This window comes from Crocodylus porosus, unplaced genomic scaffold, assembly GCF_001723895.1.
Source record: "Crocodylus porosus isolate Cpor-Errol unplaced genomic scaffold, CroPor_comp1, whole genome shotgun sequence".
Classification (NCBI taxonomy): domain Eukaryota; kingdom Metazoa; phylum Chordata; order Crocodylia; family Crocodylidae; genus Crocodylus; species Crocodylus porosus.
Window position 1 is genome coordinate 25527878 of NW_017728909.1, and position 27203 is coordinate 25555080.

Sequence of the window (27203 nt, forward strand, 5' to 3'; positions counted from 1 at the left end):
TCTAATTCAGCTTATTGTCCACTGTAGCCCCCAGGTCCTTTTCAGCAGAGCTGCTGCCCAGCCAGTCAGCCCCAGCCTGTACTGGGGCATGGGATTGTTCTGTCCTAAGTGCAGGAGTTTGCACTGGTCCTTGTTGAACCTCAAAACAAAGCATTTCAACATTATTGCTAGAAAGCACTTCCTGCTTATTGGATAAAATGATATGATAAGGTCATAGTCAACATTTCCAAAATAATTCTTTTTCCAGCAATTTTATTTCTCAGGAAATTTAAAAAATTCAACATTTTGTTCTCATTTAGGATTAAAATGTAGAAATGCTGGAATTCCCAGCACAAGAAAAATGCGGAGTTTTAACTAGGCCCAGTCCAGGCTGCTTTGGGTAACACTAGGGTTGCCAACTCTGACTGAAGCTATTTCAGGAGGTGTTTTTCCCCAACATGACATAATGTCATTAATTGTACTGTTCAACCTGTTCACAATATCAACCTCCTGAATTGCTTTCAATAGTCACCGGGAGATCGATGCCAGTAGACTGCCAGTCAATCCGGGAGGGTTGGCAACCCCAGAGGACACAGACTAGCATTTAAAAACAGGCAGCCAGCTGCCGTGCACACCCTAATACTAGTACAGTGATGTGGGGCTGTACAGTCTATTGATTAAAGGCACTATTCCAACAGAAGTAGACACTATCAACCTCAAACAGATGATGTGGACGTAACTGATGGAAGAGCAGCACTGCCTCACTAGCCTTATTCACTTCACCAGTAATCAGGTCATGCCCAGGAAACTGAGATTCCATTTGCTCTGTACTTAAGAAAAGGAAAGGGTAAAGCCTGTCCAGCTAATCCATGCCAATTAAAACTTTCAAATGGGTGTTTCTAAGAATAAATTCCCTAGACTATTAGGGCCCAATCCTGCAAAGCCCTCAGCACACAACCAGTTCATCTCACATGATGAATCTCATGGTTCCCAAAAGAACTATGGGCACAAGTACACTCTTTGTGTAAGCAAGGCTAAGCCTTTACTTTTAGACTATGTTCAACTTGAATTAATATTTTAGTAGCCAGATCTTGTTTTACTACAGGACTTAAGTACAGTTTCTTTCATCAGTGTGGATTAACCTCAACCAGTGCTATTTATTATCATAGCATATACCATGTTTTTATGGCATGGGTATATGAGAAACATATTTTTAAAAATCTTTGTTCACACTGATTATGGACAGCGGAATTCTTCTAACTCTGTTTCTGAGCACAGCATGTATAACACAGTGGCTAGCAAAGTTTCAACCTTCATATGAACAGGACCTAAATATGGATTTTTTTAAACAACTCAAAACCTGCAATTTGGGGGGGAGGGGGGCAGGAAAGCAAACTCTTGGCTTCTTTTCAAACAAGAGAGCAGCATAAGTATTTTTAGAAGTCACATCACAGTAGTGAAATTTAAGCCAAGCTACTATGCCAGAAGTAACTGTGTCACTAAACCGCAGAGACCATGCCAAGATATACAACCACTTGCTTCATAAAACACATCTATTTTTTGACAGCCCCCATGCCCACCGTTATTTGATCTGTTATGGGAGCACAGAGAGTAGTCAATTTTATAAGGGTTTTAAAAGTTAGTATTCTAAATATTCTCCTACCACTTTACACCTCTTAGTACCCTCCCACTGCCTCAGTGATAAGTTCTGGTGAAGTGCTACCCATTTTACTTTTATAGAACCAAGACACAGAGATGTTAAGCACCAGTAGCACAGGGATGGGTGAGAGGGGCACCTGTCCCAGGCACCAAGTTAACAGGGGGACTAGAATTGCCCCACCCCCACCCCCTATGGAGTCCATGCATTGGCAGCCGGAGCAGCCCCACAGCTTGCCCATGCTCCAAAACAGTCCCCAGCTGCTTCTGCTTCAAGCCCTCCCACTGTCCCTGCTCTTGGAACTGTGCCCCTGCCTCTCCACCCCGCAGGGTTTGCCCAGAGTGCCAGCTCTACGTGGTGCACCCCTGTTAAGCACTTATGTAAAGAACTTCTACACATGATTAATTTAAGCCTATGCATAAATGGAACTACTTGTGCTTGAAGTTAAACAAATGCTTAATGTTGTTTATGGCTTGGGTCCTAAGCAATCTGCCAAATAACTTTTAACTCCATCAGGGGTGGAATCAGGATTTGATCTCAAAAGTGCCCATCTCCTCACACTGATTTTAGCGCTCTAGATGAAGCGGTTCGTATAGCAATACTTTGTGGTGTCACCAATGTTCTGAAAGACACAGAGTATCCTTACCAGGGCCTGTTGGACTCCTTCCTTCTTTTGGATCAGCTATTATTAATTTTAGAAACACTAACTGTAATGCTTCTTCTTCCTGCTTCCCCAAAATGAGATGTTTTTTGATTTTTTTTTACTGTCCACATGCATAAATACCAGGCTTTTCTGTGAGCCAGACTAAATCAGCTCATCACCTGATTCACTGCCAAGGTGCTCACGGTAGGGCTCAGCATCTAGTGTGGCCTGGATGGTTAGTACCACTTGCACTGATTTGGTCAGGCCAATCCATTCTGAAAGCCTCACAAAGTTTAAATAATGTAGAATCCAACGTCCATATGCACAACACAAGACTGATGGCAGTTAAATTAGTAGTGAAGTTTAAATCACTGGGGATTTCAAATGTAAATCTTGAACACGACTGGATTTTTTCTTAACTCAGCAGGAAATACAAATCATGGATCCAGGATGAGTTACATTAGTCATATCATGAAGAATTGGAAATTAACATTGTTTCAAGATAAACTCTATTGTGTATGCTGCTGCAGTGCCACTTCATCACTGGGATGAACTGGAAGTAACAGGGAACAGAGTTGGCCTTTGCATTTAGGTTTACTCTGTTTACCAAAATATTTTTCCTGAGGGGAAAATGAGATTCAAATGCCATGCAAAACATTAGTCAGGAAAACCTACCTGTGAAGCATTCATTGCGGGGGTGTGATTTGCTGTTATCCAAGCTGTAGATCTGATGCCTGGTGGTCTGTGCTTGAAAGTGAGCTTTGGTACCAGTAGCTTGGCTTACAGTCCAAGTGTCAACAGAACAATCTCTTCTTTTTGCGAGGTGAGGTTTGTCCTTTATATGATGCCCACAGCTGGCTGAACTAGCAGCACCTGCACATGCCTGTCCTCTCCCTGCATAAACAGCATTCACTTTACTGGCAGGAACTTGCTGGGCTTTCATAGTTATAATTTTTAAAATTAAAATATAGTAAACTTCAGTTTATGTAGCCCACAGCTTTTGGTTTAGCCTTATTACTAGCCCTTCTCTAGAAGTTCAAAAGAAAAAAGCAACCTAAACCTAACTTAGTAGCTTAAAATCCTGTATATAAGCTGTGCTTTCCAAATAACTGTCCAGACACTACCTATTCCTGCTTTGCATTCTTCTGCAGAGACAAGCTTCTGATGCAAAGCTCAAACAAACAGCTTGTTAAAGCGTAGTCAGGTCAGGTTAAAAGAAAATTGCTCTTTGGAATGAAATGTTGTAGCTGAAATGAAGGAAGTGGTAGCTGAGCACAGTCTGGTGTTACCCTGCCTGACAGCTTAGTGCAGAGTTCTTAACAGAGGCTGGACTTTGGGAGGGGATATGCAAAACTAGAAAGATTAACATAATTGGACAGGCGGGGAACTAGGATAGAGCTGCTTTGCACAGCTCCTTACCAAAAAGGGATACGGAATGACTTCAGAAGCATTTTAGGTTTTGGATTCCCAAATGTAAAATAGCTTAATATTCATTTACTAAAGCAAGGTAATCAGAGACAACAGTAGAACAAATTAACAATTAACAGCAGGTATGAGAGAGAGAGAGAGAATTGATGAAAGCTTGTTGACCTTTATGTCATTCAAGTGAAGAAATGCAGTTCTGAGAAGGTAGGTTTCTGCAGAACTCAGAGAAGACTCTGTGGATTGGTGTTGCAGTACATGGTCACAAAAGGGGAAAATAACCGATATTCTTCATTCCATTAATGGAACATGCATCTCGACATTAGTTGAGAAAATAAGAAAATCATGTAGCCACAATCCAAAACAGAGATACTGTACAACTCTCATTATATATATGTGTGTATATTTGTGTGTATGCATATATGTGTGTGTTTTCAGTCATTTGTAGAAAGTTAGGAACAACAGCATAAAAACTTGAAGATATTCAGAGTAAACTTTTAGGGTATAATCCTGCAACCTTGACTCTTTCAGATATTCCCATTCAAGTTGATGGTCACATTCAAAGCAGACTCAAAAGTTTACAGATCACCAGTACAGAGCATATATAATTCATACTTTCCTTCCAGGCTCTGAACTTTGTACTTTATACCAAGATTTCATGTAAATCCTATATATCTAGATTCACACTTACTTACAAAAGGTAGAATTTATACCCTTTCATACACACCACCTGGGAATTTGATCCACTGATTATAATATAATTCATTTGCTAAGGGGCCAGAAGAAATGAATGCAGTAGGCAAGCAACTAGCAGGAGGGTTTAAGACTTTGAAAGTTAAGTAGGTCATATCCTGCTTGAACTTCGAGCTGCCAGAAAATGGTATAAATTACACTAACTTGGACTCCCTTACACATTGCTCTGGGTTTGTAAGTAGATCCCTGGGAATCCAATCAAACATGAGACTTAAATTTATACCCCACAACACTACCACCAAATGGCCCAAAGTTGTTATTTCTGTGAATAAGGACTACTATGTTCAGTGAGGATAATAAAAATTTTGCAAAACGGTGTTAGGAACATGTTTCCAAAGCAGCAAATATAGGGTTAGATTGCCATTAAGGTAAAACCTTTTGTAAAACATGTGCAGCTCCTTATTTATGCCGGGATGAGTAATTTGTTACTTCTCTTTAAATTAAACAGCATACTTGCCCTTTCATCTCCAGTCCCTGACACTGACAGGGACTATTCTGCTCTTCCTGGGCCCCTTTTTAGTGAGCTACATTTAAGAAATGCAAGTTTGTGGCGACTCCTGGGCTCCCACAAGTGCAAAAGCTGCTGTTTGTGGTGGGTCTAGCAATGAGTATGCATTATTCCTTCCCATCTCTGTACAGCCATATTAACGGAGAAAACAAGAATTAGAAAAAGATAAACCCTAAAAATATTTCAGTAGATTATTAAGGTCATTATTAAAATAAGGTAGAATGTATGCCTTTTGCAGCACAAAGGTACTATCTGTTCTATTCAATCAGAACAAAAGAAGTCAGCTAAAGACAAAGGGCCTGGAGACATGGCATGCTACCACCAGCATGATTTATGTTGGTTCTGTATCCCAATACAGATTACACTGGTATCTGGAGCAAAGAGATGAGTGGCTGTCCAGGTGTAGCTGTTGCAGTAGGTGCTATTACAGTGCCTTGTCACTGGGCGGTGTGAGAGTATGTAACTTACACTGATTTTTCTGGTAACTCTCCTCCAGATTCTAGGAAGTTATGCCAATGTAGAGGTTTATGTCATGTGTCCACAACCATTTTACATTAGTTTAAATAGAATTCATGCCAGGCCCCAAAGAGTTGTTCTTTATGGCAAATATTTGTGCGGTCCATCATAGCACATAACCTTATAATCCAAATAATGTATGGCAGTCACCAGCCACTAATTTAGACTGTCACAAGAGAAAAAGTTTATGTACTAAATGCACATAGGAGAATTATCATAGCAATTAGAAGCTGTTATCAAAATCCAGTTTGAGTTGTGCACACAGGACTGACTGACTGTACTCCCCAAAGAGGATTCGGTTCTGTGAAAACAGCACATGCACCATAGCAAACACTGAGGAAACCCATCTGCCAATGCACTCTTCCTTTTTACAGGCACCCCTGTTCCTGCCGAGATCTGAGTGGTTTCAGCAATTTATTTCTGAGGAATAAGTACATCTGAGGAATTGGATATATTGGAAACTTAAGGAAAAATGACCCCTTGTTGGGTTACATAGAAGATGTCATTATGGGCACAAAAGATCCAAAGAAAGAACAGCTTAAAAATTAATTTAGGAAAGACGTCATCCCTCCAGGGAGATGCATCAAGTTTTGAGTCTGCTATAGCTCACACAAGAGCAAGCTTCTGAAGCTGGCACTATTATTCTGCTTCTGGAGAGAGCAGAGTTTGATATATGATGGACTCTGAACTTTTGTAAATACACTTAAAATATTCTGATAACATAATATTTATAATTTGAAGCAGAACTACTCAAAACCATAAATGTTTTAAATTGACACAGCTGTTTGCACAGAATTCTGTCTTTCTTTGTTTTTTTTCAAAGAAAAAATAATAAAAGCCCAAGTAAAGGAACATGGTGAAGCAACCAGGCATTGTGGTGATTCCCATGATGGAATGTTGAATGCTCACAACGACATCTAAACGATCCCTATTCTCGAGGAGAACACATCCTAATCCTTAATAGTTACAATTTGGTTTAAAGTCCCGAATTGTGCAGTTACTTTTTCATTAACACTAATTCTTGTTATAGGATATTGTTATTATCCTTATAAATTGTCAGTCCTTTGAATCTTGCTAAGACCTTGGCCTCAATGACATTATGGAAAGTGATTTTCACAATCCAATTTCATCAGATGTCTCCTTCTCCCAGTTGCAATGCATGAAAAACAAGAGCTCCTGAAATTTCTTGCCTGTTCCAACAATTATTTAATATATTTCACAGAATCAAAGAAAATTGAGGTTGGAAGGGACCTCAGAAGGTCATCTAGTCCAACCCCCTGCTTACAGCAGGACCATTTCCAACTAGATTATCCCAGCCAAATCTTTATTTAGTCAGGTCTTGAAAACCTCCAAAGAGAACTTCTACAACCTCTCTGGGTAGCCTGTTCCAGTGCTTTACTACTCTCCTAGGAGAATGTTTTTCCAACTATCTAACCTAAACTTCCCTTGCTGCAACTTGTGATAATTGCTCCTTGTTCTGTCATCTGCCACCGCTGAGAATAGTTTAGTTCCATCCTCTCTGGAGCCCCCCTTCAGGTAGCTGAAGGCTGCTTTTAAATCCTCTCTCAGTCTTCTCTTCTCCAGACTAAATAAACCCAGCATCTCCTCAGCCTCTCCTCATAAGTTACGTGCCCTAGACCCCAAACTGTTTTTACTGCCCTCCACAGGACTCTCTCCAATTTGTCCACATCCTTTCTGTAGTGGGAGGCCCAAAACTAGACACAGTACTCCAGATGTGGCCTCATCAGTGCCAAAGAGGAGAAAAATAACTTCTCTTCAATCTGCTGGCAATGTTCCTACTAATACAGCCTAGTATGCCATTAGCCTTCTTCATAACAAGGGCACAGTGGTGGCTCATATTCAGCTTACTGTCCATGATAGCCCCCAGGTCCTTTTCTGCAGAGTTGCTGGCCAGCCAGTCAGCCCCAGCCTGTACTGGTGCATGGGATTGTTCTGTCCTGAGTGCAGTGTGCGAGGCGCGAGCCAGGTTGTGACTGTTGCCCCGGTGGGTTCTATCCCCTGGTGTTAGTTTGTGAGAGGGAGAGGTAGACTTCTAACGGTTCCAGAACATTTTTACTTGATCTCTTACTTACGTACCACGGGTGTGGATGTGGCTGCGCAGGCGGTTACACTTGGATTTGTCCCGGTTCGGGTGAGGGACAAACGAACAAAAAACGAAACGATGGATCCGAGAACGAAAACGACGATGAACGAACGGATACGAACGAGTGCACAAACGATTGCCTATGGTTCCGGAGGCAGGAGAAGCCGTGGGAAGCTGGCCAGGCCTACCCACTGAGCGGTGAATGCTCTGGCTTCTCCCTGGGTGGAAACTCAACCCTAGCTTTTATAGGCTAGATGACAAACCCAATTTCAAGCCCCGATTGGTCACATTTTTCCTGCTAAAATGTTCGCAGGGTTTTTCCACAGGGGACGGGGTTTCCCTAGCACATGGCCAGGGCCATGCAGCAAGCCAAATAGGGGCTTCCCAGATTGTGAGGAGAGTGCTTGACGGCATCTGTTGCTGGGTAAAGCTGGCAGAGTCCAGCTGGAGAGTGACATGCAGGACTTCACACTTTTTCTTATTGAATTTATGAGATTTCAAATCTTCCAATTTGTCTGGTCTCACTGGGTGTGTCTACATGAGACACTTAACTGTGCAGTACTGTAGTTTACTGCATAGTAAGCATGTGTGTCCACACGTGCACATGCTTACTGCACAGGAAACCTCACTAATTGTGAGTAAATTTGCTACCTGCACATGCAAGTAGCAAATTTACTTGCAGTTAGTGCTCATGTAGTGCAGTAGTGCTCATGTAGACACCTGGCCAGGACCAGCTCTGCTCCTGGTCAGCAGGCCATCAGGGGCAGGAGATTATTCCCTGCCCACAGGAGCTGTCTGCTGGGGCAGGCTTCGCCACCAGAGCCTGGGTGGGAACTATATCCCCCTACCCCAGCAGCAGGGAACTCCAAGCCCCGCCCCGTTCTGAGATCGCAATCAAGGAGTTATGATTGGGAGAGCCTTATCTTCCAGCCCCTGCTTCACATCATGATCATGGAGTTGGGAGGTCCTTATCTCCCAGCATCAGCTTTGTGGTTGTGGGACCAGTGCTGGTAGAGCCTCATCTCCCAGCCCAAGCTCCGCATTTGCAGGGCTCAGGCTGGGAGATCCTTATCTCCCAGTGCCAGCTCTGTGCTCACAGAGCTGAGTAGGGAACAAGTTCCCCAGATGGTTCCCCACCCAGTTCCATGCTCACAGAGCAAACGGTTGCCCCCATGGCAGATTGAGGCAGGTTGCTGGGACCTGTACCCTACCCCTGATGGGGGAGCCAGGGTCAGAACCTCCTTGTTGTGGGGCAGGGGAACATTGTTCCTGCACCGGCAGCAGACAGCACCAGTCAGGAGGTAGCCGTCTCCTGGCCCAGTGCTCCCTGCCAGCCCCTGGGCTAGCACCCATGGGGGCCCTAGAGTTCTCCCTGGTGGCAGCAAGGGCCCATTGCAGTGCCCCAAGAAGCAGGAGCAGCAGATCTGCTTCTGCTTCTCTTCATGTGTGGACACCTGCCTGTGAGTATTTACTCATGAGTAGTTTACTTGCAAGTAAACTGCTCCTGGATCTAATATATCTGTATTAGACATACACTCCAGGGTAAAGCTAAGATTCAAAGGGTATCTATTAGCCCATCCAGGTTAATGTCATCCAAAAACTTGCTGAAAGTACGCTCCATCCTATATTCCAGATCACTTGCTGAAAGTACACTCCATCCTATATTCCAGATCACTGATGAAGATACTTCATGTCCTCTATTATTTGACTTCTAATGTAAATAATTCCAAACATTTCAACTCCTGGTCTACCTATCCTTCTCTGAATACTCTATAACTCTGTAACATCCTTTCTAGGATGAGGTAATCTGCGCGTATTTCAAGAGGCAGTTCCACTGAACTATATAATAGGATAATTTCCCCATATTATTTCTCATTCTGTTCTTGATGCCTCCTAATATGTTTTGTTGTTGTTGTTTTTTTAATCACATACAGGGGGCATCCTCATGAGATACTTTACTGTGCAGTAGAGCTAATTACTGTGTAGTAAGCATCATGTGCTGACCTTTACTGGGCACGTCTATACAAGATGCTTAATGGCGAATTAGCGTAGTTTACTGTGAAGTAAGCATATGGGTCTATACGTTCACATGCTTACTTCACAGTAAATGTCTCTAATCCTGAGTAAATTAAATGCAAGTGGTAAATTTACTTGGCATTAGTAACAGCATGGTAGTGCTTGTGTAGATGTCTGGCTAGAAGCCAAATCTGCTCCCAGTCAGCCATCCACAAGGGAGCAGGAAATAGCTGCCTGTCCCCAGAAGCTGCCTGCTGCCAGGGTGAGCTCCACCACAGGAGTCCAGATGGGGACTATGTACCCCTGTCACGGCAGCAGGGAGCTCCAAAACCCCTGCTCCCAGATCATGATAGCAGAGCAGGGGCTGGGAAATCCTTATCCCCCTGCCTGAGCCCTGCAGTCATGGGGCTCAGGCTAGGAGACCCTTATCTCACAGTAGCAGCTCTGCCACCTCAGGGCCACTGCTGGGAGATGCTTATCTCCCAACCTGAGATGCACAGTGATAGAGTTCAGGCTGGAAGACCCTTAGCTTGAGCCCCACAGTCACAGGGCTCAGGCTGGGAGATAAGTGTCTTCCAGCCTAAGTCCTGTGACTGCAAGGCAAGAGGGGGTGGGAGCAGACTGCTGCCAGGAGCACTAAATCTTCTCCCAAATCCCTGCATGTAAGATGCATTGTTGGCAAAGTTCTAGCACAATCATAACATGTGTAAGTTGGAGACAGAGCTAAGGGAGCAGGGGACTGCTTGGGCTGGTGTGACCAAAGAAAGCAGAGGACTATATATACATTTCAAAGTAGAACCTGTAAGAGGTGAGAGACTGGAACACACTGAATGTATGAGGGGTGTACTATACGCGACTATAGTCAAGGCACCCAAGGGAGAGAAGGAGGTACAGATTCACCTATAAAAACAGAGGCAGAGATGAGGCCTGTGGAATTTCCACTCCAGCACCTAAGATGACCTGCGGATTCCCTAGAAGGACCTTCTGAATCTTTGGCTGCAAGGGGACACTTTGCCCTCAAGACTACATAAGACACATGCAAAGGCCTTCTGTTGTCTTCTTGGCTTATTATATTGCATTTTCAATTAGACTAAGTTGTGTGTATTGTCACTGTGTTTTACTGGGCTGTGTCTTAGCTTAGATGAAGTTTTCTGTTGTTCTTTGTTGTATGCTTGAAGTTGAAAATTGTTACGTGCAATAAATGCTCTCTTTAGAGAGCAGACTGCTCTTGTTCAAGCATTTATGAATTCAGTGCCATTACCTAAAATCTAATATTAAGTCTGGTAACAGCCTGCCTAAGGACTCGATGATCTCCCGAGGTCCCTTCCAGCCCTAATGTCTATGAAATCTATGAAATCTATGAAGGTGGGTTTACTCTAAAGTAATTTACTCTAGAGTAAACCTGCCCTCCAGCATTTGCACGTGTAGACACACCCACAGTGTTTTTAGTGAGCTGCCCACGATGCTGTCCAGGTTCATTTTTGGCATTGATACAATTCATTTAGAACTATCTATGGCATATTTGTAGCATAGGTTTTTTTTCTCATCTAGGTCAGTTACTTTGTATTGATCAACATGGAGTCACGGTTGCCACTGTGTTGCCTATTCACTTAGCTTTGTCAGGGAGTGCTGAAGTTCCTCACAATCTTTTCTGGTTCTGACTAACCTATATAACTTTGTGTCATTTGCAAATTTTGCTACTGTACTTTTCACCCGTTTACAAATTCTTAAGTCTAGCATTGAATATATTTATTGATATGAAATCTTGAGAGGCTACTCTTCACACTTTGCCCAATGAAAATTGACCTGTTATTTGGATTGCTTTCCTCTATCTCTTAGCCTGAGGCTTGACCCATAGCAATGCTTTATGTTCATTTCTGCTGCAGCAAATTTCTGGAAAATATTCAGTGGTAGAAATCTTTCTGAGACAGGGATCATTCTAGCTGGCAGACTTCCACGCCCCTTGCTCCTCATGCTTTTCACAGACTGAGGTTTCCCCAGATAAGCTGCCACTGGCCCTCCAAGCCACTCTGAGACTGGGGTCTCCCCCACAGGGGAAGCTTTGGGTGGACTCCTCCAGTGTTTGAGGAGTCCAGCTGCCACTGCTTTCTGAGTCTTCCCCAAACCCAGGTTCCCCCAGTCTCAAAAAAGCTATGGCGGGGTGTGGGCAGCAGCAGCTCAACTCCTCTGTGATCAGGAATTCCCCCCACACCTTCCCCACACTGAAGTCCCCTTGGTCTGGGGAAGGCACAGAGGAAGCTGCTGCTCTACTCTTCCTGATCATGGAGGAGTCGAGAGTACAGGCATTCACTCTAGCAAGAGAAACTCTCTCACAAGGTAGCTCTTCTAGGTGGCAAGATGGAAAATCTCTCACAGGTGGGTAAGCTTGGCAGGCTTTGATTTTTATCGGTAAATGTTGATAAAAGTCGATTTCACCTCTCACACACAGACCAACAAAAATATTGCCATAATTAATAATAGGAAATTATAGAAAGGGGACGTAAGGAAAATGATAGCTGATAGAGAGTGTGATGACAGAGGGAGCAGTCCTACAGAACCGTGCTGACTGTAGTTTGGACTGCAACTCCCAGAAACGCCAGGGACTGGGAACAAAGGAAGAGGAAGTGACAAAGAAAATGAGGGAGCTATGCATAAAGTAGAGCCAGGACTGATGACAGTTCTACCACTCAGCTGGTGGCACTCCTACAGTAGTTATGTTTGGCATTAAATAATCAGGATTGCATTAAATTAGGGATGTGGGGGGCAGATAATTTATTAGATTGATAAAAATTAAAATAAATGGTTAAAAACAAACAGATATCATCTGTCGAAATTATTTAAAAAAACAGAAGTTGAATTCTGCCAAGTCTACAGACATGGCATGTTTCCTCTGTGAGAAACTGAACGATCACCTGTACATTGTCAATATCTATCGGAAAAACAGAAATTCTCTTGGTAGACATGTAACACCTGTTCATGGTCTTTGTCTCTTGCCCATGATTCCCTGAGAGGGGCTCATGTCTTGCTTCTAAAGGCTCTCTTTCATCCATTCTTTTATTGACAAGGACAAATAGTTCTAATAAATTAGAGATACATAACCTACCTTCATGGAAAACTAAGGATGGTGGCACAGATAATATGTAATTGTTGACAGTTCAGGTGCAACAAAACTCTGTGCCACTGCTGCCCAGCCCCATGGCCCACTGTAGGCCTGTGCCCCACCAGCCCATGCCCTGTATCCCACTGCCCCATAGCTGTCAGGCCCTGGGTCCAGCTGGACTGCAGCCTTATGTTCCACCATCAGCACAGAAATCTGGGAAATGTGCCCCTCTGTATCCCCCGCCATGCATTGCCTATGGATGATGGGCAACAGATTTACTCATACTCCATTTTATGCCTTGTGCAACAGTTCCAGGAGTCATCACCCCAAATAGAGTTGTTGCACTTAACAGGAGTGATCATGAGCACCAAGGAAATTCAGTTACAAAGGTCAGACTTGGACCAGAAGTGGGATTATGAGTAGATGGGTAGTTCAGTGGCCACACAGATTAAGTACTACTGCCCTTCTACTTAATAGAACTTATGCTTATGTATGACCACTTCCTCTGCAATATATAAGGACTTACAGAGTCCAGGTCAGTATATCGCCAGTGGATCTGTTAAGAACCAAAACTGAGAGTTTGTGTACATACATGCTAAGTACAGACAGTTAAAAAGCACAAGGCTAAATTGATTCAGTCTTCACAGATCAGTCTAAACTGCATACATTGAACTGATAAGCAAATGAACAGATGTTTACTTTTGATTCTGGAAATGCAGCCACATGCCTGCAGTAGCCCAAGATAGAAGCCAGGGGCACTATAACATGTCTCCCTGCTCTGCTGCAGGAGACAGCTTGGCCTAAGGCTAGCCCACCCACTCTGTGAGGGGGCTGTTTTTGGGGCAGGTGCAAAGCATTCTGGGATGCTGGGGGACTGTGAGTTAACTTGACTCTGGAGGGGATCTGGGACAAAATTCAATACATTGATTTAACCAAAATCAGTTAAGTTTGATACTACATCCATCCAGGTCTATCTTAAACTACTTTCAGAATGGCTGAAAACAGTTTATGTGCACTGAACTTGTGTTCTGTTACAGATTTGAACCAGTTTCTGGTCACCTATGCTGATTTATGCGCAACTTCTGTCCCTAGCAACACTGACCTCGTTGTTTTGCCAGCTCAGTTGTACTATGTCGATTAACTTAACTCAAATGAAAACACCTGTGTGGATATAGATATGATATTGTATCACTAACTTGATTGTATCTAGTCAAGGTAGAACCTAGATTGAATGAATAGGCTGTGTGTCCTTCAGGTCTCTGCTACACGTAACATCTTACACAATTATCTGGTTAATCACACAATAAATTTAGACAACCCACGCATGCAAAGTAATTAGAACATAATAAAAATGACTATTCAGCTATAAAGAGAGCCAAACAGCTACAAAGCTAGTGCTTGAAAATGTATAACAACTCTATTAGTTGTTTTCTATCCAGCTTTAATTTGAAAGTGTAGCAGGGCCCTCTGTTTTAAAGTGTCCAACTTGCTAGATTTGGGACCTGATTTCAGAGGCGTTCAGAGCTCCTTTGGACTGCAACTGGATTTGTGTGTGTTCAGTATTTTAAAAATCAGGTGTTGGTATTGCAACTGAGCACCAAAAGTTATAGTCATCTTTTGAAAAATTGGCAAGAGAGACCAATATAGTCCTTAAGAATTAACATGGCTTTGGATTCTGAAATCAGTTAAGGGTATGCAGGACAACTGAGGTCATGCAGCACTTCAAAAAATTTATGAGGACATCCCTTATGCTTCTGCACATTCTGTTCTTCCCCCAGTGTTGTTCAGCTCTTGTTCCAAACATATCAGTCCACACATAAACAAACTTTACTTATTTGTGCAGTTATTCTAAATCCAATTACAATTATGAAACTATATAAACATGCAAACACTTAGTTTTGTTAGGTAAAATAAATGCCCATACTTAGAGTTCTGTGAAATGCGAGGGACTTTCTTTGCCAGTTTGTGCTAGAGATGGACTTGCATTGAAATTTTGACTCTAAACATCCCAACATTTTTTAAGAGTTTGGCCCTAGAAGCAAATCAAGAGTTGAATTTGGCAGATTTCTTAAACATTTCCTTCAACTATGGTATGCATGGGTTCACTCATGCCTCTTTAGGATGAAGATAGTTGAAGCTTGGATTAAAGATACCTAAGTGTTTCAAATTCAAACTCAGTTATACCAGCTAAGTTTCACATAGATTCATACTGAAATCAGACAGTCATGAATTGTACCAGATATAATGTAAAAACCATAAATGGTTCCAGCTTCATTAAGATTTGGCCCAATTTTGCACAAGATCACAAGTCATAGAAAGTTTTTGTTATGAGCCTGGGTATTTCTCATGAATCTGGGTATAGACAGCTTTTGCATAGTGTAATATTTCATGACACACTTATTTATCACCTGTCACTGCTCTTAAAATGCTAGGACCTTGCCAAGTAGAAAATACATGTGTTATATGAAATAATTAAAAAACTCTTAAGAGTCCCATAAAAATCAGGTATGTAAGCCACAACATTATTAAACAGAAAGGAAAGCAAAGAAAAAGAACATACTCTGACCTCTATAGGCACAGACAGAAGTGCAGTTCCTGGGTCTAACTCATGGCTCTTCACAGAAATCACCATGAGCTAGACTGAACTTCAACCCAACAGATGTTAGCTAACTTTGTTGGGTCAAGAAGGTGGGGGAATCGAGCTCCAGTTTGGACCCTATCCAGGAAGAGAGTCTCTGTAGACTCTTCCCCTAGCTCCGCCCTTCCCCCCCCAGCTCCCATTCCATCTCAGGATGGGATGGGGAAAAGGCAGGGGATGGCGGTCCATTCTGGAGTTTCTCCAGTTGTTCTAGAGTTCAGGGGTGAGTGGATTGAAGCCACCAAACCTACCCCTGAGCATGGGCTGGGCAATCCCCAAAAACAAGCTCCCTCAGCTGCCAACTAATGAGGGTTCAGATTTTCATGGGATCAGGCCTTTTGAAAGCACTCTGCAGCTGTCCGCTTGTGTTTGGTCACAGCTGTAGAGAGCTTTCAGGGGCTAGATTGGGCAAAAACTGTAACTTCTGCCTGTGCCTTATGATAACAAGTTCCTTGTACTATTGTGATTTTATTTATATTCCTTTTTTCTATTTGAGTTTGGCTGGACTCAAGTTGAAAGAATTTAGCATGTGAAGTGTTAATTTCTTTTTTCTCCCTTAGTAATTACTCTTTTATTTGATCCCTGTGCTCTTTAACATTATTAAAGTTATGTAAAATATATAGAGTTGGTTTTTTTAATGCAATAATTATGTATGTGCACATTACATTAGCTGAAATAGTCACATTCATGTGTAATAAATGAACGCTATACTCAGACAGTTCTTACTTTTGTCAACTAAGTGATATAATAATAATAATAATAATATCATCATTACTGATGACAATGATGATGATAGGAGCTAGATCCTGTCCTCTGGTGTAGTCAGGTGGCTAGGAAAGAGGTGGGAAAGAGTAAGAGTGTCATTAGAGGTTACTATTCTGTGACAGGACCCACCTGAAGGGTTCACAGAAGTTTAGGGTTGGAAGGGACCTTGTGAGATAATTGGGTCTAGCCCCCCTTCTCTGGGCAGGAAAGATTGCTAGGGTCAAATAACCCCGGCAAGGTGTACGTTCAGTCTCCTTTGAAGATCTCCAGAGTAGGTGCCTGCACCACCTGTGACAGGGGTGAGCTTTCACGCCCACTGCAAGCACCAGCCTGCCTCCTGTCTGTGGACCAGCCACCCACCTCACTCTCCTGGCATGCCTTGATGTAATAGTATTTAATAGTATTGAGGTATTAATTAGGCAGGAGGCTGCCCATTTTGAACCTTGATGTTTAGGGGGTATCTACAGCTCTATTCCACCCCTACACAGTGACCCAAGCCTCTCAGATGTCATCCCAAGCAGCTAAACTCAGTCATTCCCCTCACCCATTAGCTATGGTCCCTCTCTGGAAAGTTCAGCTCCCCGTTAGGCCCTGGCCCTGTCTCAGGCCAGTCAGGACCCCAAGCTTATGTTCAGGTGCTTTGCAAAGCATGCTTGGCCCCACGGGATCACTTACTCCAGCAGACTCAGGCACTTTAAGAAGCTTACCTGCATTAAATAACCCACCTGAAGGTGGGGGCTGAGGTTAAGGTGCCCTGACCCACCTTATACTGGGGGTTGCTCACTCCTGGCATTTACATGGGGACTACCATGCACCCACCAGGCCTTCCTACCCCAGGAGGGTGCAGTTTGAGGTCATGCCCAGGACCAATGAGGCCTCCAAGCCATCCCCCTAGACTCACCCTTACCTCTAAGGTGCTCCTAGCAGAGTTCAGCAGAGAGGTGTTTCTGCTCTGCTGGCTGTTCATGAACTGCCCTTAGCTCAGGGAGCTGGGCCTTAAAATGGCACCCTCATCGGACACCTGGCCCAGTCCTTAAAGTGGCAGCACCACCAGTGGCCTGCCATGCCACCCCTGCTGGGAGTCTATTCCAGAGTCTGGTCACACAAACTGTATAAGGAAAAACTTTTTCATCCAGTCTGAAACCTTCTTCTAGGACTGGTTTTCCCCTGGGGCACTTTGTTAGGCAGTTGTTTGCCTAACCCCTAATGTTCAGCCCTGATATATTTGTAAGCTGCTACCCACCCCACAAGTCTTCTCTTTTCCAGGCTGAGCAGTCCCGTATCTGTCAGCCTTTCCTTGCATGGCTTGCATCCCTCCCTCACGGATACCACCTCCCCCCAATCTCCCTGAAGATCCCTCAATCCCACCCTAGGCCTGTTTGCCCCAACCCCCCTCAAACCCTTCCCCCCCCGCTATACCCAACCATCCCAAATTACCTTAGATCAGGTGTCTATATTTAACTTGATCTAACTTCCCCTTAACCTTTTCAAATGTCTGTACTTAACCAAAGGTGGAGACAGGCATCAGGCAGGAGCTTCAGAAGTTTCGATGTATCTAACTTCGGAAGTTAGGTCCTTAGGTACTGCTAAATGTTTCCTGCTTGCATCACAATACCTGCAAATATCTGTCCCTATGCACTCTCAACTTCCATTGAGTTTAGTTAACCTTCCAAAATTAAGACTTCACTTAGAGCCATTCTCCTTCTATTGGAGTCAATAGGAGCAGAACTCAGTGGAGTCTCATTGATTTCAGTCAGAGCAACATTAGGTCCACATTTTCCACTGTACTCCTTGTATCAACTAATTAATCCCCTAGAAGTTAATAAAGTCATGTACAATTACTACCAAGGAACAGAAGGACCCCTAATGCATTGTATGGGTATTTCTTTTCCAGTTCCTACAGAGTTAAACTTGCAAACTCAGTTACTAAGCAGTTTGAGATCAAGGGTAGATTTTCCTGTAGCTCTGAAAACAGTCTGGTCAACATGACAGGCATTGCCCTAATCCTTATGGCTAGGGACAGACATTCAAAGAGCTGGAGCCTGCACTGATTCAATCTTTGCAGATTAGTCTAACTTGCCTAGATTGAAGATTCAGTTTGCAAGGGAATAGACATTCAGGAAATGCAGGCAAAAATGCATCGCTCCAGGCACTGGGCATAAGTCATGGGGCTAAAGCTCCCACCCATCCAGAGCTGCATGGCAGAGCAGGAACAAGCCACACCTAGAGGTGAGGGGAGCAGAACAGCCCTGCCAAGCCCAGCCAGCATGCACCTTCCCCTTGCCTCCAGAGGGTATTCCTCCTCCCACTCTTGTCTCTGATGCACTGCTCCTGAAGGGGTAGGGGTGGGTTGCTTCAGGCAGCTGGACCTGGACGCAGAGCTCCATGCTGTGGGCTTTCTCCACCCACCCAGCATGATGAGCGGCCCCTGTGGGGGGTTGGGGGTGTGGGGAGCAGGTGGAAAGCAGCTGGAGCTAGAGTCACATCTCCATGCTCTAAGCAGAAGCTTCTGGGCTAAACCTACCCCCACCCCCTTGCCGCCTGGAGCAGGGACAGGTGGGGGAGGGGGAATAGCTGCTGTTGGTAAGAAGAAGGCGCATACTGGCTGGGCCCGGCAGGGCTGTTCTGCTCTCCTCACCTCCAGCTCAGGCTCCAACTCCAGTCACTCCTCCCACCCAGTGTGATGAGCAGTCTCTGCTGGGAGTGGGAGGGTGGAAAGCAGCCAGAGCTGGATCCGGAGCTGTGTGCTGCAGAGCTAAAGCTTCCCCCCCCACCCAGAGCTTCACAGTGGTGGTGGCAGCAGCAGCTAGAGGTGAGGGGGGCAGGAGAGCCCTGCCAGCCCTGGCCAGCAAAGCCTGTGGTGTGGCTTCGGCCAGCAGGTGCTGCACAGGACAAGGGTGTGGTGTGGGCTGCAAGCCCCTGTGGAAGGCGGCTGCCAGGCTCTGGGCCTGCTGGTGCCTCTGAGCCAGGTCAGGCAGCCCACTACTCAGCCAGCCACCACCCATGTCCTGCAGTCCGAGCCAAGGGCTTAGCCCCTGCTGCCCAGCTTGCGCCAGCCACTGTGCACCTGCCCTTAGCAGCTTCTGTAGTCCAGCCCAGCTCAGCCCCATCTCTGGGCAAGGCAGACAGATGGTGATGCCATGGTGACTGGCTCTGGCCATGCCCCTGCCCCTGGTTGAATGCCTGATGGGCTGCTACACCCTGGCCAGGCAGACTTCAGCTGCAGTCCCCAGTGGGAGAGGGGAGGGTAGAGTAAATCCCTCCCCTGATCCCTTCACCTCAGGGGGCCATTCCAGCTCACATCTGACCATGCCTCTGCCCCCAGCTAGAGAGCAGAGGGACAAGGCCAGCCCTGCTATCTGGAGCAGAGAGCACAGCCCAGCATAAGGCTGCAGAGCAAGCTGGGATGCTGGGAGGATTCTGGTTTAACTTGAACCAGGAAGGGGTATGGGATAGAAGTTGCATAAACTGGTTTGACCTAAATCAGTTAAGTCTGAGGCTACGTTCATCCAGGTTTATCTAAAAACAATTTCAAAAAGGCTGAAACTGATTTATATGCACTGAGCTTCTGTTCTGTTACAGGTTTAAACTAGTTTCTGATTACTTACACTGGTTTATATGTAACTTCTTTCCTTAGCTGATGTATACAAACAAGGAGAGGCTGGTTGCTAGCCAATCCCCTATCTTGGCCTAAACTTGTAAAGTTGCCTATGGGGATTTTTAAATTTCATGGTGTCAAAAGGCTCATGGCCTTTACTGTTATTAACAGATGGAGTGAGTTCTACATATGGCTTATACCAGGGCTGCTCAACCTCTGACCCACAGGCCAGATGTGGCCTGTGAAGCCATGTCATCTGGCCTGTGGGTCTCCCGTAGGTACAAAAAAAGTGGTGGTGAGTAGAGTTGGGAGCATTAATTACAGGTCTCCTGCTGCCAAAATTCTGGACTTGTGAGGAGCTCCATGGGTCAGATGATATGGCTCTATGTGCTAGATTGTGCCAACCCACAGGCTTGGGCTGGCATATGGCTGGATCCGGTGTGCAAAACTGGGCTAGCATGGTGTTGGTCTAAATTAGTATGCCGGATAGCACCTGCGTACCAGATCAAACTGGGAATTGGCCTCACATTGCTGATCCAATCTGCAGGGCCAGAAGGCTAAGCACTGTTAGTTTATATCTATTAACTTTATAAGTGTTTCTGGGTCAGTAAATAGTAGGATTGGGTATTTGACCAGTCAAATAAAGTTCAATTAACTGGTCAAATATTGGTAAAAAATTGTAAAGAGTTGCCAATAGGTCAAAATAATACACAGAAAAAAGCACACATTTTCCATTAATAAATGTGTAAAAAAAATAAAAATAATGTTTCTGTCTACAAAACTACAAAAAAAAGTAGTTTTCTGTAAAATTCTCTAATCTTTGACCAGTCAAAAATATGTACTCAGTTGACTAGTCAATTGACAGTATTCAACTGGTCATTTGACCAGTTTGCCAACCCTATTAAATAAAGTGACCTGACACTGCATTCACTCTTCTTGTGGAACTCCTATAAGAGATAGAAACTTTATACACATAGTAGCAACTGGATCAGCATATAACAGTACCTAAAACTGTAAAATAAAAACGTAAAAAAAAGGCAGTCAATTGGTTTGAAGATCATGAAGTGATGAATATTCTGTCTCTTGATATTGTATGAGTAACAGCATAAACAAACCAGCAATTTGTTTCTTCTCCTTGTTGTTGTTTGTAGCCATGTTGGCCTAAGCACATAGGCAGACAAGGTTTCATAGTTTCATAGTTTATAGGGTCAGAAGGGACCTAAGCAGATTATCGAGTCCGACCCCCTGCCATGGCAGGAAAGAGTACTGGGGTCAAATGACCCCAGCAAGGTGTACATCCAGCCTCCTCTTAAAGACCCCCAGGGTAGGAGCCAGCATCACTTCTGTTGGAAGTTGTTTCCAGATCCTAGCCGCCCTGACTGTGAAGTAGCACCTCCTGATATCTAGCTGAAATCTACCCTCTGGTTCTTTGGGTAGATATGATATCTTTTATTAGATCAAATAAACAGTTGGAAAAAAAATGTTCTTTGCAAGCTTTCGGGCACAAACACCCTTCTTCAGGGATAGGCAATCTCCCAGGTTGCGGTGGTCCATTGCCTCCCCCACCTCTGCCCACCCCAAGCGCCTGGTGGCACCGTGAGCAGGCAGTGGGTGACAAGTGCTTCACTTGCACCTGCCATAATAGTTCCTCTTCCAGTGGCAGTAGCAGTGGAGTGGAAGGGGCAGGGAGCTGTGCTGCAGATGCAGCCCACCTGCAAGCTCACGGCTGCTGTCTGCAATGGGAGGATTAAACCCCGCCTTCCCCTCAGGCTACTGGAGTCTGGCTGCCACAGCCCCAGGTGCACAGCCCTGGCTGCATGAGTGGAACCTATTGGTGACTATGCTGCCCCTTCCCCCTCCCCCAATGGGGAGTATTAAAAAACTCCCCTCAGGCTACCATAGTCTGGCCTTGCTTCCATTTCTGCTGCTGGAGCAGCGAGGGGGGTGGGGGGTTGGGGACTCCTGGTAAGGACCTGGCAGCACTCCAGAGAAGTGTTTCCCATCCCCACCCTTTTCTCAGCCAGCCAGAGCAATGATAGTGCTTCAGGTAGGGAGGAGGAGGTGGGGTCAACCCCGCTTGGCTGGAACAGATAGCCCAGCCCATCCCAGGGCTGCAGAGCATGCTGGGATGCTGGAGGACTCTGATTTAACTTAAACCAGTGTCATGGGGTGGAGTTCCTAGAGATGCCCATGATGCCCCTAGGGTCCTGCGACCATGCCAGCTTCACTCTGTGGGTGCCTTCTAGTCTTGCCTACCATGCTTTGTTGGTTAAGATAGTAGATAGGGAGGCTGCCCTCAAGTTGTTATGCAGTCATGGTCCTGATGAACCCCACTAAACTCGAAGGATCCTTAGACCCCTTGCTGAGTCCCATGCTAAGCAGTTGCCTCACAAGACACCCCAAGCCTTATGGGCTAGATGCATGGCTCCAAAACGGTCCCACACCCCATGCCTCACAGATTTTATTTAGACATTATCTCTTGAGATAAGGCCTCAGTTTAGTTCAGCCTCTTGTTGTCACTGGATTCTTAGTCTCAGTAACCGCACCTTCTGGTGCTGGGGTCTCCTCACCCCTGTTGCTGCGCCCTCTGGTGCTGGGGCTCTGCACAGTAGTAGGCCCCAATGAAGCCTCTTCCTCCCCAATAACCTCAGCTCAGTCCACCAGATTAAACAATAATAAAAATATGAGACCCTGGGCTATAACCTAACAATAATAATACCAACAACACTGGAGGCCACACTTTACACCTTAAAGAGGGCCAGTTTCTCCCTCAGCAATGTGTGCCTCCTGTCCCCAGGCACTTTAGTTGCTCCTAGAGCCCATTAGTCTTACCAGCAGACGGACAGGCAGTCAAGCATGTCCATGGAGCTTTTATGCGCAAACTCTTTCCCCTCTGGCTGCTGCCAGAGAACTGACTGCCTCTAGCCCCAGCCCTGGGGCTCATGTGCCCAGGGCCCTGCCTTCTTCCAGTCAGCAGACTGGGTGCAGGTGCAGGCTAATTCCCTCATTAGCCTGCTGCCATGGCAACCTGTAACCTGTACCTGTGGGGGTTCTGTCTGGCTCCTAGGGCCATCTCTCTAGGCAGTTTCTGTCCTTAAAGGAGCAGGCACCTTAGTGCCCTGCGACAACCAGCAAGGGGTGTGGGACAGAAGTTGCATAAACCAGTTTGACCCAAATTAGTTAAGCATTCAACCAAGGGGCACTGAGCTGCCCTGGTTGTTATGTCTCTGCTTCCCTCAGAGAATGAGGGAATGAACTGACATAAAAGCAGCTGGCAGGAAATAGATTTGGGCCTATTTACCGTTAGACGGGGATTTTTGAGGCAGAACATAGGCCTTCTTGGAGGTCAAAGTATTCCAAACAAACTGAACTTGGCCAGGATTTTTTTGAGTTCTCTGTTTTTCTTAAACTATTTGGGCCCGAGTGTATCCTTAATTATACCACTGCTACTGCATCAAAGCCAAGAATAAAACAAAGGATAAATTCAGCTACTTGCAAGTACATTCTATTTTTCACCTGTTTGCTTCATTATATTCTCTCAATAAGTTTTCCTTATTGTTTGACGTTCATTATTAATACTACAATGGTTCCCACAAGTCTTAGTCAAGATGACAGAGGTGCTAGGCACCATACAAACACATAGCAAGAAAGAGATTTTGCCCTTAAGAGGCATTCCAGAAAGTGCCGTTACATTCTATGATCTAAAAAGACAAAAATAAAGGGTGGGTGAGAAGTGCAGATTGCACATGGAAAGGGATTATGGTGCTGTTGGAACATAGCTCATTAGTGTTATTTCTTTCTTTGTGCTTTCATTTGTCCATATGAAAGGCCTACGGTAGATTGATGAGAAGCAATATGAAGAGACAAGCAAAGAGGAAGGCAGAGGCAAAAAGGAGTACAGTAGCCCAAGGAAGAGAGAGAAAATAATGGAAGAATGAGAACAGCACAGAGAGTGTGTGGGAGAGTGAAAGGAGGAGGTTGGAGTGTATAACCAAAGATCAGACAGAAGAATGTCCCAAGTTCAATGTGTAACTTGCCAGTTGAGGCACCACTGGCTTCTTAGCAGTGTGAAGTTGTGTGTTCATGTGTTGTGGGTGGAAGGGGACAGAGAAGAACCAAACTGAGTCACATTCCCAGAAGCTGGCTCCACTCCTTGAAAGTGTTGGGCTGCTTTCCCTTGTTCACATGGGACAGGCCCACATCCTCACAAACCATAACTTCCAACTTCTCTCTTCCAGTCTGGAAACCCAGGCAACTTTTAAGGCATTCATCCTCTTTCTGCCTTATGCAGAGGTGGGGCACAAATGCTCTATCATAGCCCATATACATATTCATGGTAAATATGTTCCTATCAAAGCCAATGACAGTGTTACGGACACTAGTGTTAGTGGGAGCAGTGTTAGATTCAAACATTTCAGAACCTTGGAATTGTTCAATCTGAATCCATGTCAAAGAGCTGAGGCTCAGGAACATCCTTCAAATATTATCACATGTTGCCTTCAAATATTATCACTCACCATTTTAACCAGCTTCTCCTCTTTTCTATTAAGCTGTTGCTTTCTGATGCAAGACATGAGATGAGCAGAAGTGGGATGGATAATGGTTAATAGTTTTCTAAAATGTGTGAAAATATGGGAAATGATTTTTGTGTACTCACCCACATGATCTGCCACCTGACAACCATTTACAGTGACTGATGTGAGGCCCTAAGAAGAGGATATGTAGATGGCCCAGATTTGGGGGCTTCTGGGAAGTAGCATATGATGCTATCCTTGTCTTTACATGCACACATTTTGAGGAAATATACAAACCATATTTCATTTGATGACACAATTAAATGTCCTCAAGTGATACTATATTAGAATAAAGAGCCAACCCTCCTGGGTCTTCCTTAACTGCATTTTAATGACAGCTGTGTGAGACAAACTGATTTTTTGCATTAATACTTGGGAGCTCTCCCATTAGGAGCATTCTGCCCTTAAAGCCTAGTAAGGCTGAATTTTTAATATAAGTGATAACATTTAACGAGATGTTTTAAGACGCACTGGGCCACCGCTATACATTATGTATGGGCAAAAAATGGCACCAATCCAAGTTTATTTGGTAGGTCACCTTTAACAGCAATAGCAAAGAAAGAAATGAAATAATTAGTTTTCATGAACCACAATTACAGACCTAAAAATGTTTTAGAACAGGGGTGACCAAGATCCCCCCGATGGGCTAGATCTTTCCCATGGAGTTGTATCATCTGACCCACCAGGCTACTCATGGGTTCAGAAATATAGTAGCTGCTGCCACTCATCCTTTTACCAATTTTTTGTACCCAGGAGGAGCCCCATGAGCCAAATGATGCAGTCTCATGTGCTGAATCAGGTGCATGGACAAGGCCCACATGCTGGATTGGACCTACAGACCAGCCCCATATGCCAGATTCAACACAGGTCAACTCTGTGCCACTCATCCAGCTCTGTGGGCACCACTGTGTTTTAGAAGCATAAGCTAGTGGTATTCTTTGAATGCCAAACTATAAAAAGCCTAAGTATCTGTTTCTAATACAATTGATTAATACTGATCCTATGCTGTTTTCATAAACCTCATGTTAAAATGGGAATATAGGAATGGTCATCAACCAAAACCATACGACTCAATGTCACCACACTTTGGAAAGGTTTGGGAAATGATTCTGAACTCTGCTGTTTTAGCAGACTTCTGCTCCTTGGTGAAAAATGCTTTTTCCCTTACCCAATGGCACCAACTAGACACGTTTTTCATAGTTTTTCAACTCAGGTTTGTTGAAATTTTTTAATGTTTATTAAAAATAGAGATAGTCCATATGGCAAAGTGGGGCTCTCTAACTAGTCACAGTTCTAATTTCTTCACCTGCCTCTGGGCACACCGCCCACCTGTCTCATCTGCCACGCCTTGATGGAACATAATTGAGGTGTTAATTAGGCAGGAGGCTGCCCATTCTTGCCCTGATGCCCGGGGATGCTATCTATGGCTCCGTTCCTCCCCTATACCACAGCCCAAGCCTCACAGATGGCATCTTAGGCAGCTAACTCAACTGTCCCTTCGCCCATTAGCTGTGGCCCCTACCCTGGGACCTTCAGCTTCCTTTAAGCCCTGGCCCCATCTCAGGCCAGTCGGGACACCAAGCTTCTCTGCCCTTATGGGCGTGCCCTGTGCTAGGCACCTGGCTCTTTTGTCCTTAGTTGGGTCCTGGCCCCAGCACTGGGCAGTCAGTTCCCTTGGTTAAGACTAAGCCACCTGCCTGAACTCAGGGGTCAGGGTCCCCCATTCCCAGCTCAGGTGCTTCATGAAGTGTGCCTGGCCCCACAGGGTCATTCACCCCAGTAGGCTTAGGCACCTCACGGAGCTTACCTGGCCTTCCCTGAATTAGATAGTTCAAATCACCCACCCGATGATGAGGGCTGGGGTTAAGGTGCCTTTTCACCAGGATGGTAACTGGCCTGGCATTTCCTGGGGGCTTCCACACCACCAAGAGCTCTATCAAGCCACCCACTCCCAGCAGGGTATAGTTTTAGGTCCTGCCCAGGACCAGGAGCCTCCAAAACTATCCCCTTAAGCTCCTGCCCTTACCTCCAGGAAGTTGCATACAGCCTTGCAGCCAGGCAATGTTTCTACCTGGCCTGCCAGCAGGCCACTGCTCTGTTTATATAAGCAGCCAGAAATCTAAAATGGCCACTGCAATCAAGCACCTGCTAGCTACTTGGCTCAGCCTTTAAAGTGGCAGGCACCAACAGTGCCCTACCATAGTCCATAAATTCTTTATTCAGTAATAGGGCTTAGACTGCTGTTTTTTGACTTCATATAATAAAAGTTAAACTTTGCTGTTTTCCTGAACAATTTTGGCAGATGTAATTTGTTTATAGTTAAGGATTAAATGCATAAGTATGCTTTGTAGAGGCTGCATGCAAGCGATTTCCAAAGAGAATATTCTATAGTGATAGCATGGGACAGTTCATACTCATATGCATTATGTGCATTTCCAAGTAAGTAACCTTTCTGTATAGAAGTCAATATTTTATGAACTGACACAAAGCCCAGTCAAGTCATTTGGAAGATATTCACTTCAACAGGCTTTTGATTAGACCCTTGAAAACCTAAATGTTACCCTTAGAAAAACCTTTATAATCTCTCTGAAGTTAATCTGTAAAATGCTCTCTTTTCCATGACTTTGTTGGGTATTCAATACCAAATCGAATACAACACCATGGTGAAGTGTGTTGTGTCACCCTCTGGTGGCTTGTTCAGATAGATAACTTACCACTAATGCTACTGGCAAAGAGAGTTAGTTTTTTAATTCAAGTGGCCAGAGAACTTTTCTTTCAGTGCTATATATCCCTGGTTTAATCACGCCCTCTTCAAACGCATCAATGTGTGACACAAGCTTCAAAGTCTGTCACAAACTACCACCATAGGAAACACTAGTATTTTGTTGTGCATGGCCTAAAAAAAATTAGTCAATTAAACCGTGAAAAGA

General features: G+C 44.6%; 1 protein-coding gene across 2 annotated transcripts in view; it reads right to left on the minus strand.

The window, feature by feature from the left end:
• Positions 1-27203, minus strand: part of RANBP3L (RAN binding protein 3 like) — a 69078-nt gene that overhangs the window by 35935 nt on the left and 5940 nt on the right. The window contains exon 1 of one of the 2 annotated variants that reach the window (XM_019531964.1): positions 2955-3569. The exons of the other annotated variant lie outside the window; for it this stretch is intronic. Coding sequence (XP_019387509.1) covers positions 2955-3222 — 268 coding nt within the window. The 5' untranslated portion in view covers positions 3223-3569. Of the gene's footprint in view, positions 1-2954; positions 3570-27203 lie in introns of those variants that run through there. 2 annotated transcript variants of the gene reach the window in all.